The sequence below is a fragment of the Entelurus aequoreus genome, linkage group LG07, assembly GCF_033978785.1.
Source record: "Entelurus aequoreus isolate RoL-2023_Sb linkage group LG07, RoL_Eaeq_v1.1, whole genome shotgun sequence".
Taxonomy (NCBI): domain Eukaryota; kingdom Metazoa; phylum Chordata; class Actinopteri; order Syngnathiformes; family Syngnathidae; genus Entelurus; species Entelurus aequoreus.
The window spans coordinates 56904951-56922700 of record NC_084737.1 but is presented as its reverse complement, the minus strand read 5'-3'; the positions used below and the strand labels follow the sequence as shown (position 1 = coordinate 56922700).

General features: G+C 38.3%; 1 protein-coding gene across 2 annotated transcripts; it reads right to left on the bottom strand.

Moving 5' to 3' along the window:
• Window positions 1-584: 584 nt before the first annotated feature.
• On the bottom strand, window positions 585-16876 carry trim25l (tripartite motif containing 25, like). 2 transcript variants are annotated; one of them, XM_062052161.1, is made up of 16 exons: window positions 16209-16876; window positions 13800-13895; window positions 13399-13632; window positions 13171-13330; window positions 10922-10954; window positions 10788-10820; window positions 10668-10700; window positions 10538-10591; window positions 10431-10472; window positions 10289-10348; window positions 7319-7516; window positions 7179-7265; window positions 7066-7101; window positions 6914-6976; window positions 5025-5090; window positions 585-1314 (listed from the first exon to the last, which is right to left on the bottom strand). In XM_062052161.1, exons 1-16 carry the CDS (start codon window positions 16815-16817, stop codon window positions 740-742), a joined length of 2379 nt encoding a protein of 792 aa, XP_061908145.1. In that variant the 5' UTR covers window positions 16818-16876; the 3' UTR covers window positions 585-739. The 2 variants fall into 2 exon arrangements, with proteins under 2 accessions (XP_061908145.1, XP_061908146.1); XM_062052162.1 differs by having other exon boundaries at window positions 13399-13587.
• Between the last annotated feature and the right edge of the window lie 874 nt (window positions 16877-17750).

The window sequence follows — 17750 nt, the reverse complement described above, 5'->3', positions numbered from 1 at the left end:
ACGTCCCACTGGGGTGAGTTTTCCTTGCCCGTATGTGGGCTCTGTACCGAGGATGTCGTTGTGGCTTGTACAGCCCTTTGAGACACTTGTGATTTAGGGCTATATAAATAAACATTGATTGATTGATTGATTGATACCTTTCACTATTTGAGTAGCTTTTGTTCTGCCATTTGAGTACTGGCGAGCGATCTCTGTTACACCCTCGGGTCTCCATTTAGCAAGGTGGCCCATAATTCTGGGCTGTGACCAGCCTTGTGCTTCTCTGACCTTTCATGAGTGACTTATCCATTCGGCCACCGTGTTATGGGTTATAGATAAACCTATAATAGTCTCCTTTTCAGGTGAGAGAAGACGCTTAAGGCACGCCCCCAATATTGTTGTCCGGCTGGAAATCGAGAGAAATTGTCCGGGAGATTTTCGGGAGAGGCACTGAAATTCGTGAGTCTCCCGGAAAATTCCGGAGGGTTGGCAAGTAAGCATAAATGTATAAAAGCATAAGTAGGTTAATAAAAGATTATCTACCTTACCACAAAAGTCAAATGTTTTTTTCTATCCGTTTATATTAACAAACTGTCGTAGTCGGAAAAAGCATTGCTTTATTTATTGGCCCATTCTTATGTCTCTAGACAGATTCACATGTTATGTCAACATCAGTCAGTCGACAAAAATGGGTTCCACTGTAAGAAAACAAGTACGGGTACACTTCAGTCATGTTCGATATCCTCTGTTCGAAGTGTCCTCACATGGGACACAACTTGATGCTGTCAGAGGTAGAGCTGAACTGTCCAAGTGCAAAGTCCAGACCCACTCCGACCCCACTGCCCACACCAAAGATGGGATATACGGGCTGGGTAAAGTTTGCCCGGAAGGTGTGAAGGTGTGTCATGTTTTCTGCTACGCCGTAGAACTCCAACGTCCCCGTGGACAGATCCACGAAGATGCCCAGACGGGGGGAATAGATGACCGGTATGTCCCTTTTTTGGTTGTCGTGCAAAGCTAAGCAGCAGGTGTCTGACAGCTCTAGAGTCCAGGACTGAGCGTTGTAACCGATTCCGGACCTGGCATCTGAGCCTTTCCTGAGGAGCGATCCATAGGCCACGCCCATTGAGGACCCCCTGCCTCGCCACTCCACCTCCCAGTAGGAGCGTTGGGCATACAAGGCGCTGCCGCACATCACCTGGGTCCAACCGTCGAAGCGCTCGGGGGTATTAGGGTAGGCCACCGCTGCACCCTGCAGGGTAGCTTTGGTGTTGTTATCAGAGAGAACCAGACGCCGGTGGGCAGTGTTTGGGTCAAGGGTGAAGTTGACAGAATCTACAAAGATGAGTAAAAGGGTAAGTATGACTTTTAAAGTTCTTTCACTGCAAAGCAAACCATGTGAAACATGTTAGAAATGTATGGCTGTAGACCACCCCATCGTATCCTACTGGGCATATTTTAGTTGTTATGAAAAATGTACAGTATGTATGACAATATAAGTTGTCCACTCCAGTTTGGACATATACATATGATATATAATATACAAATATAATACACATGATATACGCATGTATCTAAATTCAAGGATGCCATTTTGAAATGTTTAATTCTGCATAAAGGCTAAAACCAATCCAGTACACTAAGAAGTTAAATATGCTTAAAGGCCTACTGAAATTATTTTTTTTTATTTAAACGGGAACAGCAGATCCATTCTATGTGTCATACTTGATCATTTCGCGATATTGCCATATTTTTGCTGAAAGGATTTAATAGAGAAAATCGACGATAAAGTTCGCAACTTTTGCTCGCTGATAAAAAAAAGCCTTGCCTGTACCGGAAGTAGCGTGACGTCACAGGAGCTAGTATTCCTCACAATTCCCCATTGTTTACAATGGAGCGAGAGAGATTCGGACCGAGAAAGTGATGATTACCCCATTAATTTGAGCGAGGATGAAAGATTCGTAGATGAGGAACGTTACAGTGAAGGACTTGAGAGACAGTGATGGACGTATCTTTTTTCGCTCTGACCGTAACTTAGGTACAAGCTGGCTCATTGGATTCCACACTCTCCTTTTTATATTGTGGATCACGGATTTGTATGTTAAACCACCTCGGATACTATATCCTCTTGAAAATGAGAGTCGAGAACGCAAAATGGACATTCAGTGCCTTTTATCTCCACGACAATACATCGGCGAAATGCTTTAGCTACGAGCTAACGTGATAGCATCGTGCTTTAACTGCATATAGAAACAAAAAAATAAACCTCTGACTGGAAGGATAGATAGAAAATCAACAATACTATTAAACCGTTGACATGTAAATACACGGTTAATGCTTTCCAGGCTGGCGAAGGTTAACAATGCTGTGCTAAAGACGCCATTGAAGCTAACTTAGCAACTTAGCAAACGGGACCTCACAGAGCTATGCTAAAAACATTAGCTCTCCACCTACGCCAGCCAGCCCTCATCTACTCATCAACACCCGTGCTCACCTGCGTTCCAGCGATCGGCAGAAGGACGAAGGACTTCACCCGATGCGTTTGGCGGCCCGGAGACGTAGGAAGTCAAGGTGAGGTCGGCGGCTAGCGCGGCTAGCGCGGCTAGCGCTCCAACAAAGTCCTCCTGGTTGTGTTGCTGTAGTCCGCTGCTAATACACCGATCCCACCTACAACTGTCTTCTTTGCAGCCTTCATTGTTCATTAAACAAATTGCAAAAGATGTCCAAAATACTGTGGAATTATGAAATGACAACAGAGCTTTTTGTATAGGATTCTACGGGTACCATAACTTCCGTTACTCTGACTTCGTCACGCGCATATGTCATCATACCGCGACGTTTCAGCCGGATATTTCCCGGGAAGTTTTAAAAGTCACTTTATAAGTTAACCCGGCCGTATTGGCATGTGTTGCAATGTTAAGATTTCATCATTGATATATAAACTATCAGACTGCGTGGTCGGTAGTAGTAGGTTTCAGTAGGCCTTTAAAGAAAAAAAAAAGTATGTTAATTTTTGCTACTTTAGCATCTTTAGAATATGTTGTGGGCCATTAAGAAATGGCCCCCGGTTCATACTTTGGAAACTCTTGCTTCATTGGTAAAAAAAAAGTATTGTCTATATTTGCAATCAGGGGTGTCCAAAGTGCAACATTGGAGGCCTCATCATATTCTGAAAAAAAAAAAAAATTAAACGAGAGAACAGGAAAAATGCAAAGAAAAAGTTGAAATGTAGGTTTAAAATGTAACAATAAAAAAGCTAATACATTTTGGCAAATCCATTTACATCCCCAGGAATTTTTTAAATAAATGCACAACAACACTGTACTATTGAAATTCATTATGGCCAAAGTTCTTCCAGAATTTGACATCAAATAGACTTTACATGATTCAGGACCTTTTTGCAATATTACAACTGGAATTCTTTTTTAAAATGTGAACAAAAACAAAACTAAAACACGTTCAAATCATATGAGCCAATTTTGTACAGTTACAGTATTCTGTTCTCAAATAACAAATGTTTAAACTAGTGGTCTGCCTTTCTGCCTTCTTGTTGTGGCTCCCGCAGACTTGTTTTTCCAAATGAGAAAAGAGTGAGAAAAGTTTAACGCAGAAATAATAATAATAATTTCCGACTGTCTGTGAGGCTCTGAATTCCCCTTGGCAGAGTTCTGAGGCCCAAGGAAGGCAAGTAAAAGGGACTGGAAGCCTGTGTGTTCAGTTCAGCTTCTCAAGTCTGCAACCCACTGGATAAGCTAACCATGAATACTTTCCAAAAGAGAGTTTAATTTCACATTGCTTTTCCTGTAAATTAAAAAAAACTAAACTTTTGAAAGTTTATAAACTGTTACCCTTTAAGTCTCTATACTATTTTTCTTGAAAAAGCTGCAAATGTTTTATTTGATAGAAAATGTGGTAGACCCCTGGTTTAAACTTAGAAATATCACAATTTTATGTACCAAATGAGCTCATTTCAAATGTGCAATAGGTGTCAAATATTTGTGACCAAGGCATGTTTACGTTTGTGCATATCCTCTTCTTTTGCAACACTTTGAAAAAGTCTGGCCATCAATGTTATGAGTTTTGCTGTTGTAATTCATTATTTTCTGATTTACCATAGGTTACCATCTGCTAAAGAGTTCATGGTCGTCTTTGACACACTTTTTGGTTTATTGATGGGTCAAATGTTTGTCTATAGGTGAAACATCAGGATTACAAGCATATGTGTTGCTCTTAAACCTTTCTATACCTTTCAGCGTCATGGTTCCTTCCAAACAAGCAAGCTGCCCATCTGAGATGCTAATTTCTCAACTGAACGCTGATAACACGCCCAAACGTTTCCCTCCCCTTTAGCTGGCAAGGGCGTATTTAGTCGTTTTGGGGGCCTAATGCAAACTTAGTCCTTGGGGCCCTCTATGTAACTCCACGAGATAGCGCTTACGGGACCGTGTTCAAATATGGCTTCCTTTTTGCATGATGCAGCTTTTTCTGCGGGTGGCGGATTGTGTTGACCGTCAAGTAGATTCTGGAAGTATAGTCACACCGTCGTAGACCTTTGACCTCCAATAAAATCCCCCAGGAACATCTGCAGTTTCTCTGTCTTCTAATGATGTTTTGCGCTGATGACGATGAGAGTTGCAAACCTTTGCACATGAGGTTGAGGAACATTGTCCATTTGCTCTTTTACAGATGAATCTCTTTCCATCTATACTACTGAGTCTAACTCTCTTGTAGGTAATCCTGTGACACACCTGATATCAATTCACTTCATTACCTGCTAGATGTTTTCAAGCTGTATATTTTTGAACTTCTTGCTTTTCTATTATTTGTTGCCCGTGTCCCAGATATTTCGACAGGTGTTAAGCATTACATTTTAGATTGGCTCATTTTGTGCATTACATTAATATTTCTCAGTTCACACATTTATCTATGCATAAAATATTGACTCCTGATTTTGTAAGTGTGTCAAATTTTAAGGTCGTAACTTATTCTCCATATGTATTTACATATACATTATATTATTATAAAGGTAGACTGTAAATACTCACATTGTAGGAACTCTTCCCTTGCTCTTGGTTCTGGAGCCTGGATGCTGTCAATGCTGATCTCTCTCACTGATAGATAAATAAATACAAGTGTTAAAAGAAAAACACCACTACAGCAGTGTTTCTGTCACGTTTACAATTAATCACCTGTATGGCGTGTGGAGGAGTGATTGCATTGATTAAATTACCTGCCTCTCTCTAATGCAGTGGTTCTTAACCAGGGTTCGATCGAACCCTAGGGGTTCGGTGAGTCGGGCTCAGGGGTTCGGCGGAGGTCAAAACACACCCGACTCATCGTGTAAATAAAAACTTCTCTCTATCGGCGTATTACGTATATGGCAACAGCAGAAGTCAGACTGATTTGCAAGTGTGTAATTTGTTGTGAGTTTATGCACTGTGTTGGTTTTGTTGTTTGAACAAGGTGATGTTCATGCACGGTTCATTTTGTGCACCAGTAAAAAACATGGTAACACTTTAGTATGGGGAACATATTCACCATTAATTACTTGCTTATTAACATGCAAATTAGTAACATATTGGCTCTTAACTAGTCATTATTAAGTACTTATTAATGCCTTATTCGGCATGGCCTTATTATAACCCTAACCCTCTAACCCTGGCTCTAACCCTCGAACCCTAACCCTAACCAAGTAACTCTAAATTAAGTCTTTGTTACTTAGAATATGTTCCCCATACTAAAGTGTCACCAAAAACATATAACTTTGTCTTGAATTTGAAAAAAAAACATTTTATTTTTCACTAAAGAAGGGTTCGGTGAATGTGCATATGAAACTGGTGGGGTTCGGTACCTCCAACAAGGTTAAGAACCACTGATCTAATGCTTTCTACTATGAATGTTAGTGAAATGTAAATGCGGAGAAGCAATTGCAACACAGAATAGGGGTGCACAAAAAAGGCGATTCACATCTGAATTGCGATTACGAGTCGTCCCGATTCTAAATTCATTAATAATTTTTTAAAATCGACAAGCGGTAGAAAATGGATGGATTATACACACACATATATATATATATATATATATATATATATATATATATATATATATATATATATATATATATATATATATATATATATATATATATATATATATATATATATATATATATATATATATATATATAAATATAAAATATATATATATATATAAATATATATATATATATATATATATATATATATATATAAATATATATATTGCACTTGCCTTGTCTGAAAACAAACAACTTATGTGAAGAAAAAAAAAGTACATATATACAGTATATATTGTAAGAATAAATGTTTTAAAAGCCGTTTTAGGCCATCAAATGCAACCAAAAGGATATGTTCTAACCTGTAACCTGTTTTGAAAAAGTTTCATTATAGTTAATATACCAAATAATATATTTCAATAATCGGTTTGAATCGAAAATCGTGTTAAATTAAGAATCGATTCTGAATTGAATCGTCACTCCAGGAAATTGAAACACATTTTTAGGTGTCCAAAGAGTCCCATTTTTAATACAGAACATTACTGGTACAAATGAATCAAGTCAACATATCACACACACACACACACACACACACACACACACACACACACACACACACACACACACACACACACACACACACACACACACACACACACACACACACACACACACACACACACACACACACACACACACACACCAAATGTCGCTCTTGAGAGGCGATAGTAGTACAGTCGGTTAGAACCCTTGGCCCCTGGTGGAGTAGGTGCTTGTTTTTACAATTGTATCGATTACCCTTTCAAGCAAGTGCAAGTGTGGCGGCGCGATTGCAAAATGTAACTGTAGAGGAGTGACCATAATATGTTGCATTCACGTGCATGTGTGCTTGTCACTCACATGCAGGTAAAGCGGGAGTAGGAACCGTGGTTGTGGGCAAGTCCAAGAACAGACTGGGGTTGACTGGAAAGACAATGTACCTTTTCAGAGGGTCGATCATACACACGATGGAAATGGATTTACCAATTTGAAGTACTGTGGAGGTGGATTACCTTGTGTTGGTGTTTCAGGCACAGTCTCCATCACCCCTGTCGAAAAATCACAGCATTTATTTCCAGCGTATGAAAAGGCTGCATGAGCGAAAATGGAAGCTGTGTGAGCTCACATGTGCCTGCAGATGGTGCGTTTCCGACATGCGCGTTTCCACGGCGGGAACGGAAAATGCTGCTGATAGACGGCATCCGACTAAATGCTGAAATAAATGTTTGTTACTGCTGCTCCACAACACAAGAAGAAAGGTTTTACCTCCATTGGACGGCGGTGCAGGAGTAAGAGAAGCGACAGGAGGAGCTGGAGCAGAGACAGCCGCAAGAGTTCCATTTGGACTCACTAGGGTTGGAGAAGTGACTGCAGGGACATCCTGACACTGACTGGACCTGCTCCACAGGGACTGGGACGCTCTTCGGCTTGGAGTCGGGCTGGGTCTTAGGGTGTTCTCCTTCACTGTTGACAACGATACAACATCAAATTTTAACCTCACTCAGAATGTGGAAATGAATGAAAAATATTTGTGGAGGGAACGAATTTTGGCCTGTGTCTTTCTACCCAAAGTTTGCGACCATAGGTAAGGGTAGAATCATAGAACGACCGGTAAATCAAGAGCTTTACCTTTCGGCTCAGCTCTCTCTTTATCACGACTGTCCAGTACAACTACCACATTGCTGCACCGATCCACCTGTCAATTTCACCCACCCTAACTTGTGAACAAGATCCTGAGATAGACTTAGACGTAGACACACTTTAATGATCCACAAGGGACATTGTTATACACAGTAGCTCAGTTATAAATGATGGAAAAGGATAATGCACACAAGAGGGCGAAAACAATAGGTAAAAAGTAGACCAAAAATATACCATAATACACAACAATATAACATATATACTGTATATATAAAGTACAGGCCACACGTTTGGACACACCTCCTCATTCAATGCAAATTCTTTATTTTTATGACTATTTACATTGTAGATTGTCATTGAAGGCATCAAAACTATGAATGAACACATGTGGAGTTATGTACTTAACAGAAAAAGTTGAAATAACTGAAAACATGTTTTATATTCTAGTTCCTTCAAAATAGCCACCCTTTGCTCTGATTACTGCTTTGCACACTCTTGGCATTCTCTCGATGAGCTTCAAGAGGTATAGTCACCTGAAATGGTTTTCACTTTACAGGTGTGCTTGAAACTCATCAAGAGAATGCCAAGAGTGTGCAAAGCAGTAATCAGAGCAAAGGGTAGCTATTTTGAAGAAACTAGAATATAAAACATGTTTTCAGTTATTTCACCTTTTTTTGTTAAGTACATAACTCCACATGTGTTTTGATGACTTCAGTGACAATCTACAATGTAAATAGTCATGAAAATAAAGAAGACACATTGAATGAGGAGAAGGTGTGTCCAAACGTTTGGCCTGTATTGTGTGTGTGTGTGTGTGTGTGTGTGTGTGTGTGTGTGTATATATATATATATATATATATATATATATATATATATATATATATATATATATATATATATATATATATATATATATATATATATATATGTACACAACAATATAACAATTACCATTCACAAGATTACAGTATATATATAACAGCTGCAGCAAAAAAGGGCAGCATCAACATATAAGAATAGATAAAATATACAGTAAGTTAAAACAACAGAAATTATACATTACAAACAAAGAAAGATGCGCTAACGTCGAAGCGGTCTGGTAATAGACACATATTATTTATTACTGTATGGCGAGTGATTATACAGCTGGGTAGAGCGCGGAATGAAAGCGTTCTTGAATCGAACACTGTGGGAACGAAGCTGAAGGAGCCTGTTGGAGTAACATCTCCGCTGTCCCTAAATTGTCTGGTGGAGTGGGTCTGCAGGATTGTCCATGATGGCGAGCAGTTTGTCCAGTGTCCTCCTGTCTCTTACTGACACAAACGCCTCCAAATGTGGGGCAATAGTTTGGCCGGCAACAGAGAAAAGAGTACAGAGCCACAACAGACTGATAAAAGATCTCCAACAGCTTGCTGCACACATTAAAGGACCTGAGCTTCCTCAGGAAAAAGAGTCTGCTCATGCCCTTCTTGTATGCAGTTTTGCTGTTGTCCCTCCAGCCCGGTCTGCTGTTCAAGTGGACTTCCAGGTACTTGTAATGCTCTACTACTGCCACCTCCCGGCCCAGAATGTTTATGGGCTCCACTGGGGTCCTTTTCTTCCTAAAGTCGATGACTAGCTCCTTGGAGTTTAGCCTCCAGCTTCCTCCTGTAGGCATCTTTCCCCTCCTGCAGCTGAACTTTAAGCTGCCACTGTATCCTCCTCAACTCGTCCCGATCACCAGATGCTGACAGAGCATGTCCCAGTCTGTGGTCTCAAAACAGTCATGCAGGGCGACACATGCCTCTTGTTGAGACAGGCTGCCTCCTCACAGCAGGAACATACTGAGGTGTTAGTAGTACTAGATTTTGATCAGACCGTCCCAAGGGGGGCAGGGCAGTGGCATTGTATGCATCTTTTGAATTAGTATACAGTAGGTCCAGAGTTTTTTTGTCCCGTGTTGCACATTGTACAAATTGGTGGAAAGTGGGTCAAACTGAGTACAAAGTAATATGATTTAAGTCACCCGAAATGAGTACTTATACTAAAATCTCGCTTCAATGCAATCCACCCTTTTTCAATTGAGAACCATTGCCTCGGATTTGGAGATGCTGAGTCTCAAACCAGAAGCTTCACTCTTTGTCACGGTTCACAACCCCAGTAAACGCTGGAGGTCACAACTTCAGCAACAACATCAGAACGATATCATCTGCAACTAGCAGAGATGAGATCCTGAGCCTCGGGGTAAAAACAGGACACATTAAAGGAACTAAGTCTCTCAACTGGCCTAGAAACATCTTGGGATCCCTTGGGTAGAGCTGGATGAAGAATCCAGGAAATGGAAGTCTGACTCTCTGCTTAGGCTAAACAGATGAATGTGGACTTGAGTCCTGTTAGCGCCAGCGCCTTTATTGTTCATTTTATTTTGCACTAAGAATAAATATAAACAGAGGAACCCCTTCATGTCGAAGTCAATCAGCCAGTCCCAGGGCCGTCGACATAAAAGGGTGTCCTCTGTGAAAAGTAATCAGGAAGAACAATTCCAGATTGCAATTGTCGACATACAGTATGCGGGTACCAATCTAAACGGGTTTCAGTGTCCTTCCTCCAACCTACCCGACTCGCCTTCATCTCGCCTCTGTCGGGACCACAATCTGGGTGACCTCTGTGTGACCTCTGCAAAAGGGCGGTAAACACATATTCGGTCAGAGTTGACGACGCTGCCATTTATTAGCTCGTCAGAACCATCTATGCTCACCTCGTGTGGTGTCTCTGTTCCTCACGTCTAGCCCTCGGACACCTGCAATTGTAAAACATGTTGCAATTTTCCCGCGTGCCCACAGCGTTTATAATGGACGTCCATACCTAGACCTCGTCTTTCTGCACTCCGCGATGTCAGTGAGATGGTTGGCGAAGAGCCTGAAAAACAAGCCAATTAGTATTATTTAGGACGTTATGATGCATGATTATGGACAGATTTGCATGTCGGTGTTACCTGCCGAACGGTTGTTTGGGTTTCGGGAAAACACTGAAGGTAGCAAAAATATTTTAAAAATGTCTTACAATTGAAAGATATGCTTTGGTTATTTTTTAACATGAAAAGGAAAATACATACATTTCAAAAAGCCCGCTCTGGTGCTGCGATTGCCTGGATGAAAAAAAACAAAACCTTATCACCGTGATATTTTGGTGATTGTGTGTTCAAAGTAATAAAAATATGATAATATAAGATAAAAACAACAATATTACCACTGCCCAGTGTGAATAACGTTGTCTCGGTGACTGGAAAAAGCAAAGATAAACACATGAAGAAAAGGCTGAAAATTTGATTTTATGCATCAGCATAGTCTGGACACAAAAAAGAAAAGTGTACGTCTTTGTTAAAATGTTATAAATCAATAGTTTCCTTTTTATTTAAATGAAAATATGAAATAATTGACCTTTTTGTTTTTATTTTTGAAATGTTTTAATTATTTAATGTCAATTATCTTTCTTAAACATTTAATTAAAAAAATATATATACTTGTTTCATTTCATTTATATTATTAATGAACTAGTCATTGATTAAATTCAACTTTTTGCATAATGTGAATACATTACATGTCCAGTTGTTAGAGGCATGCTGTATTGCCACTGAAATCAATAATCAATATTTGAAATAATGTGTATACTGTTGGAAAATAATCTAAAATAATTGTATTGATTTTTTGTTCAACCGTATATTAATTCATTTGATTTTTATTTTTTTTTAGTTACAAAGTCAACTAAATAATTAAGATGTGAACCAATTCATTGCAAATATATTTTTATGTAAAATTATTCATGTTTAAATCACTTGGTTTGTTTTAAAAAATGTCGTTCGAAAATGAATGGATAGATATAGATTATTACACATTACTAGATTTTTTTTTTTTTAATTAATCTAATACAACATAATGGAAGTACTTAATTTACTTAATGATTTCTTCTTTCAATTTAACTCAGTATTTGTCATATATTTTATTTTTTTAATATGATATAGTGGTTATGTATCTAGTTTATTTTCTAATTGTAATGATTTTTTAAATAAGTATTTTATAAATTGTATTTCATTTTTTAATTTTATTAGTTTATTTGAACAGGCACAACACACATTGATCAACATTACTGTAAATGCGCAAGTTTTAGCTACATACACAGTTAGGTTTTAATTTAATAAATTGCGCTTTTTTTAAAATTAATCTAAAATTCAGAATATAACATGGAATAATTATATTTGAATTTAAATATATATGTGTATATATATATATGTATATATATATATATATATATATATATATATATATATATATATATATATATATATATATATATATATATATATATATATATATATATATATATATATGTATAGCTGTATAACAAACACACATTTAATAAATATAATTATTCCATGTTATGTTGTATATATGAACTATATTAATGAATAAATAATTAAGATGTGAAATTAGTTATTGCATTTATTTATTATATAAAACTCACAATTAATAAATTAATACAAATTTTTATACACATATATAATAACATTAGGAAACAAAAATACTTATTTATGAGACATGATTATTAGCCCCATAGAATCTTTTCAACATTTCCAAAAATAAAGTCTGCCAAATGTTTGCAATACTCATAACATTCTAGATCGTAAGAACATTCTTTAATTACATTATTTTCCATTTTCAATCAGAAAAGCTATTTTATATTGACTAATAATGATCAAGGGGCTAATAATTTGGTCCACTGCATTTTTTTTTTTAACTTTAGTTAGTTTGGCTTTATGTAATTGTTGTCTATGTTATAGCAGTCACACACAAACTGTAAACACTTTGGGTTATAACCCATTTAATTGAAAAGAAAGGGATTTTATTTGATCTTAAGAGAACGGGACAAGCGGTAGAAAATAGATGGATGGAAGAGGGCTGAAAATGTTGTTCTCAATTGTACTTATTCTTAAAACATCCATCCATCCATCCATTTTCTACCGCTTGTCCCTTTTGGGGTCGCGGGGGGTCGCTACATATTTATCGAAATTTAAATAGAATACAAAAGTATACATTTAGTTACTAGTTTTTTTATTTGATATTTTTTTAGGTCAAAAGTATTTAAATTTGTATATTCTATATTTATATATTTTAATTAGTATATTTTAATTTATATTAAATATAAATTCAATTAAGATATTATTCCATTTATGTAGTTATTTCAATTCAGAATTCAAATAGATTAAATAGAAATGATTAAAGCAAAAGAAACACAATATAATTTTAATAGATGCTTTGAGTGAAATAATGTTTTAGAAATGATCAACAAATTATTCATTTAAGTGACTTTATAAACTAATAATGGATACAAAAAAAATCCAGCCCATTTGAATCCTTTATTCACATATAAAGTGATTGTATTAGATTTGTATTGAATTTGGTCATATACAGTAAACCTTTCTTCAAAAACTAAATCTCTACCTTTTTTGGTGATCTTGCTGAGCTCCAGGTTGCACAGTTCCTCTACTTGGTCTCTTAGATCCAGAATGGCATCCCTTACAGGTTCAAAGGAAGCTTCCTGGTTTACCTGCACAGGTGGAAGGTCACCCGACTCTAATGGACTGCACATGGTTTCATACATCTGAAAGGAAAGGTATAATTAGAATAGCTTTCAGCAGAACCTCGCTGAGGGTACAGAACACCTCAAACCTGCAGGTAGTAGATGTGGTCTTCACATTGACTGAGGTCTTTCATCTGAGTGTCCCTCTTCTTCAGTTCCCTGATCTCTGCCTCGAGGTTGTCGGTCACCTCCTGAGCCTTCTCCATCTTCTCCCGGCCGACCTCATCCAGCACCTCCTCCAACAGCTCCTGGAGTCGCTCCAGTGATTGCTGCAGCTCCTGCAGAACCTTCTCTGAGTCGCTGTGAACCCGGCCTGCAGAGCGCTGCACAAGGTAACAGCAAGGCTAAGTCAAAGTGCTAACACTTTTTTAGGTATTATACTTTGGATTTGAGTATAGAAAGTAAATGTATAATAACAATAGTAAAGTACAAACATAAAAAATAATAGTAATAGTAGTAGTACTACTTGTTTACTGAACATCATTGCCACCTTCATTCCGTCCATCATCTTCTTCATGTCCTTCAGCTCCTGCTGTCTGTATTTGAGCTTCTGCTGATTTTCAGTCAGCATCTCGGACAGAACGTTCTACACAAGAGAAGACAACCGTTGACATCAGGCAGAAAAGGCCAGAGGTTTGCGGAGGAGTGCGAATAGGAATGCGGTTAGGAATGTGTTCCAAATGGCTGGTGCCCATACAAAACAGGAGTGCCGACTTTTCCGTAGATAATAATATTGTAATGACATTGATGCAGGATGACCACTTCCCTTGCCCAACCTAACAACTGCACTCCGTAAACAACCTCCCCGCTCTTACCAGGACTAAGCACGGTCCAACTAGGGACTGCCCAGTTCCGGGTACTTCCTCTAGTTGTGCTGGGTAATGTAGACCCACACACGCTCTTCTGTTTGAAATGGCAGGTCTGTGACTTTCACATGTTAATACCACTTCTAAACCAGTTAGCATAACAACGATAAAGCAGGATAACTGTGCATAAACCAGCCTTTTATTTTCGTCCACAAAACCTTGTAGCGCTAGGGGACCAACACTATAGTGCTTCTTGTTGGAAAGAGCAGCACTTTCTTTCTTTCTCTAGTTTATTTTGAACATGAACACACTTATATCATAATACATCACACAATTTCATATCATTTCATTTTACATCATGCCCGAAAAGGAGTAGGAAGAAGCAAAGCTTATTTAATCCTACCCCTTTCCCACTTCAAAGCGTTTACAAATATATAAAATCATTTACTGACCTTTTAATATAATAAAATAACATCTATGAATTAGTATACACAACAGTTTTGTAATATGTAATTAATTAATTCAGTCATTATTAACATACTGAGATGAAGAATATCTTATTTTCAATAAGGTTGGAAGTATTTCTCATAACTCTTCTTCTTTGTACTTTGTAAGCACTATTAATTTAAACAACCTCTTAAACTGGATCATATCAGTACAATTTTTAACTTCTTTACTTAATCCATTCCATAATTTAATTCCACATACTGATATGCTAAAAGTTATAAGTGTTGTACGTGCATATAAATGTTTTAAATAATTTTTTCCTCTAAGGTTATATTTCTCCTCTTTAGTTGAGAAGAAATGTTGTACATTCTTTGGTAGCAGGTTATAGATTGCTTTGTACATCATTTTAGCTGTTTGCAATTTTACCAAATCACCGAACTTTAATATTTTTGACTTAATAAATAAAGGGTTTGTATGTTCTCTATATCCAACATTATGTATTATTCTAACTGATCTTTTTTGTAACACGGTTAGCGAATGTAGCGCACATTTGTAGTTATTTCCCCATATTTCTGCACAATAACTCAGATATGGTAACACTGGCGAGCAGTAGAGAATATGAAGTGATTTTTGGCCCAGGACGTGTTTTGTTTTATTCATCATTGAAATGTTTTTTGCCACCTTATGTTGTATGTTTTGTATATAAGATTTCCGGTTCATTTGATCATCTATTAATACTCCCAAAAATCTGGTTTCTTTTACCCTTTCGATGTCTACTCTGTCTATTTGTATTCGTGTATGATGCTCTTTTCTACTATTACCAAATAGCATTATTTTAGTTTTACTGAGATTCAAAGATAGTCTGTTTTTGTCAAACCATCTTTTTAATTTGTTCATTTCTTCTGTTATTATTTGTATTATCTTCTGTGTGTTCTCTCCTGAACAGAAAGCAGTTGTGTCGTCTGCAAAGTAGTTGTATCGTCTGTCGTCTACTTTGGCTTTTACATGGTAATCCCACTTCTCAAACCAATTAGCATAATAACGATAAGGCAGGATGACCAATTCCCTTCCCCACCCTAACAACTCCACTCTGTTAACAACCTCCCGGTCTCTGTAGGGCTAGGCACGGTCCAACCAGATACTGTCCAGTTCCGGGTACTGCCTCTTGTTGTGCTGGGGAATGTAGACCCACACACGCTCTTCTGATTGAAAATTCAGCTCTTTGGCTTTTACATGGTAATCCCACTTCTGAAACCACCAGTTAGCACAACAACGATAAGGCAGGATAACTGTGTATAAATTAGCCTTTTATTGGGGTCCACAAATTAACGCAGTAAACGACCTACCCCGATTCACCCAGAGACTGTCCTGTTTGTGGCACCGCCCCTTCTAACTCTGGGGACCAACAATTTCTCTTCTGTTTGAAAATGCAGCCCTTTGGCTTTCACATGGTAATTCCACTTCTGAAATGTATAAAAGTAAATTAATGTTAGCAGAATAATGATAAGGTAGGATGACTATGCGCATAAATCAACCCTTTCCTTGCATCCACAAAGCCTTCCAACGCGGGGGTACCAAAACTGGTTCTTCTGGTTGAAAGTAACTCCGTCTGAAGAATAGTTCTCTTCTTCAATTCCTAGGCTTACCTGTTTCTCTATGCGCTCAGCCTTGGTGGACACGCTCTGATGACCTTTGTGCTGGTTGGTGGTGCACAGCCAACAGATAAACACTTTGCACTGGCGACAGAAGAACTCCTGTAGGTACTTGTGCTGTGTGCAGATCTTCTCGGCCAAGTTGCCTGTCGGTGCTATCAGCTCGTGGTCCTTCAGGGCCTTGTTGGTCTGGTGTTGCTTGAGGTGGTTCTCGCAGTACGAGCTCATGCACACCAAGCAGGTCTTGACTGCTGCCCTCTGTTCTCCTTTACACAGGTCGCACTGCACGGCCGACGAGGGCAGATTCTTTTTGGATTTTACTGCTCCTCGCATGCTTTGATACACTTCAGACCTTGGGGTTCCTTTGCGGAGTTGCTCCACAGCTTCAGCCAACATGGTGTTCCTAGAGAGAGAGGGCTGAGGACAAAAGGTCTGGCGGCACTGGGGGCAACTGTAGATCCCCTTGGGTTCATCCTTGCTCCAGTAGTCCTTGATGCAACCCATGCAGTAGCTGTGCCCACAGGGGATGGTGACCGGATCATTGGGGAGATCCAGACACACGGGGCAGTTAAACTGCTCTTCTGTCCACAGCTTACCACTCATGATCCCTCAAGCAAATAGAAGAATACCAACTGAAGGGAGAAGATCCAGTGACTTGATGTGCTGGCAGTCACAGGGGGAAATGTGAAGTCACGTTGAGAGAGCAGGGCGGGGCTTTAGTCGCCTGGCAGGTTGAGCGGGTAAAAACGGGTGTCGGTGGAAAAACTACTCAAGGAAGGAGTGTATCCTTTTATTGTGTCTGTGAAATAGAAATACCTGTTTTAAGAACCATGAAGCTTTTGGAATATTTGTTAAATGACAGTATTACCTATGAGTACAATACACATTTGAAATAAACACATCAGACATTTAATATTAAAGTAAAATAATAATGACTAACTTGCAAATAGGTATTAAACAATAAATACATATCAATGATTACTCAGTATAAACAATAAGTGTTTCCAGTGTTTTTTTCTCTACTTGCATTTTCTTCCCCAAGCAGAATAACATTCATGTTTCTTGTGAGAGGCAGTCCTCAGAGCGTTATCCAAATTGTTGTTGTTGTTCATTTAACAGATCCGTTCGGTAGACTCAACTTGTTCTTGGAAGCCACATTATGCAGAATGTTTAAAAACACCTCGAGACGTCCACGGGTTGGGGTTGGATTGGTGTTGTGATAACGGAACAGCAGCGCCGTCCGGGCTGTGTTCTTTGAAAAAAGGAAATGGAGTTTGTGTACGTAAGACGTGGAAGTTGTTCGCTAACTACTAATACTACTACTAAAATATATTAATAGTTTTAAAATGTAGTTTTGATAAGATTAGGGATATAACAACAAAACATTTGTTATGAATGTACATTATTCAAACGGGATGTGAGTCAAGGTGAGCCAGTGAGCCACCCTTTATACTATTTGAAGTTGGCCCTCCTTATCAAAAAAACACTGCCATTTTGTTTGTGATACTTTTTTGCTGGTTTGTTGTTGTTTGTGTT

What these genes read in the sequence shown, in the direction of transcription:
- trim25l (XM_062052161.1), bottom strand. Translation starts at nt 16,817, where the DNA reads ATGAGTGGTAAGCTGTGGACAGAAGAGCAGTTTAACTGCCCCGTGTGT. An exon ending in CTGAGCGCATAGAGAAACAG is followed by an intron (nt 13,896 to 16,208) that starts GTAAGCCTAGGA and finishes TCTCTTGTGTAG; the next exon opens with AACGTTCTGTCCGAGATGCT. An exon ending in CGCACCATCTGCAGGCACAT is followed by an intron (nt 7,102 to 7,178) that starts GTGAGCTCACAC and finishes ATTTTTCGACAG; the next exon opens with GGGTGATGGAGACTGTGCCT.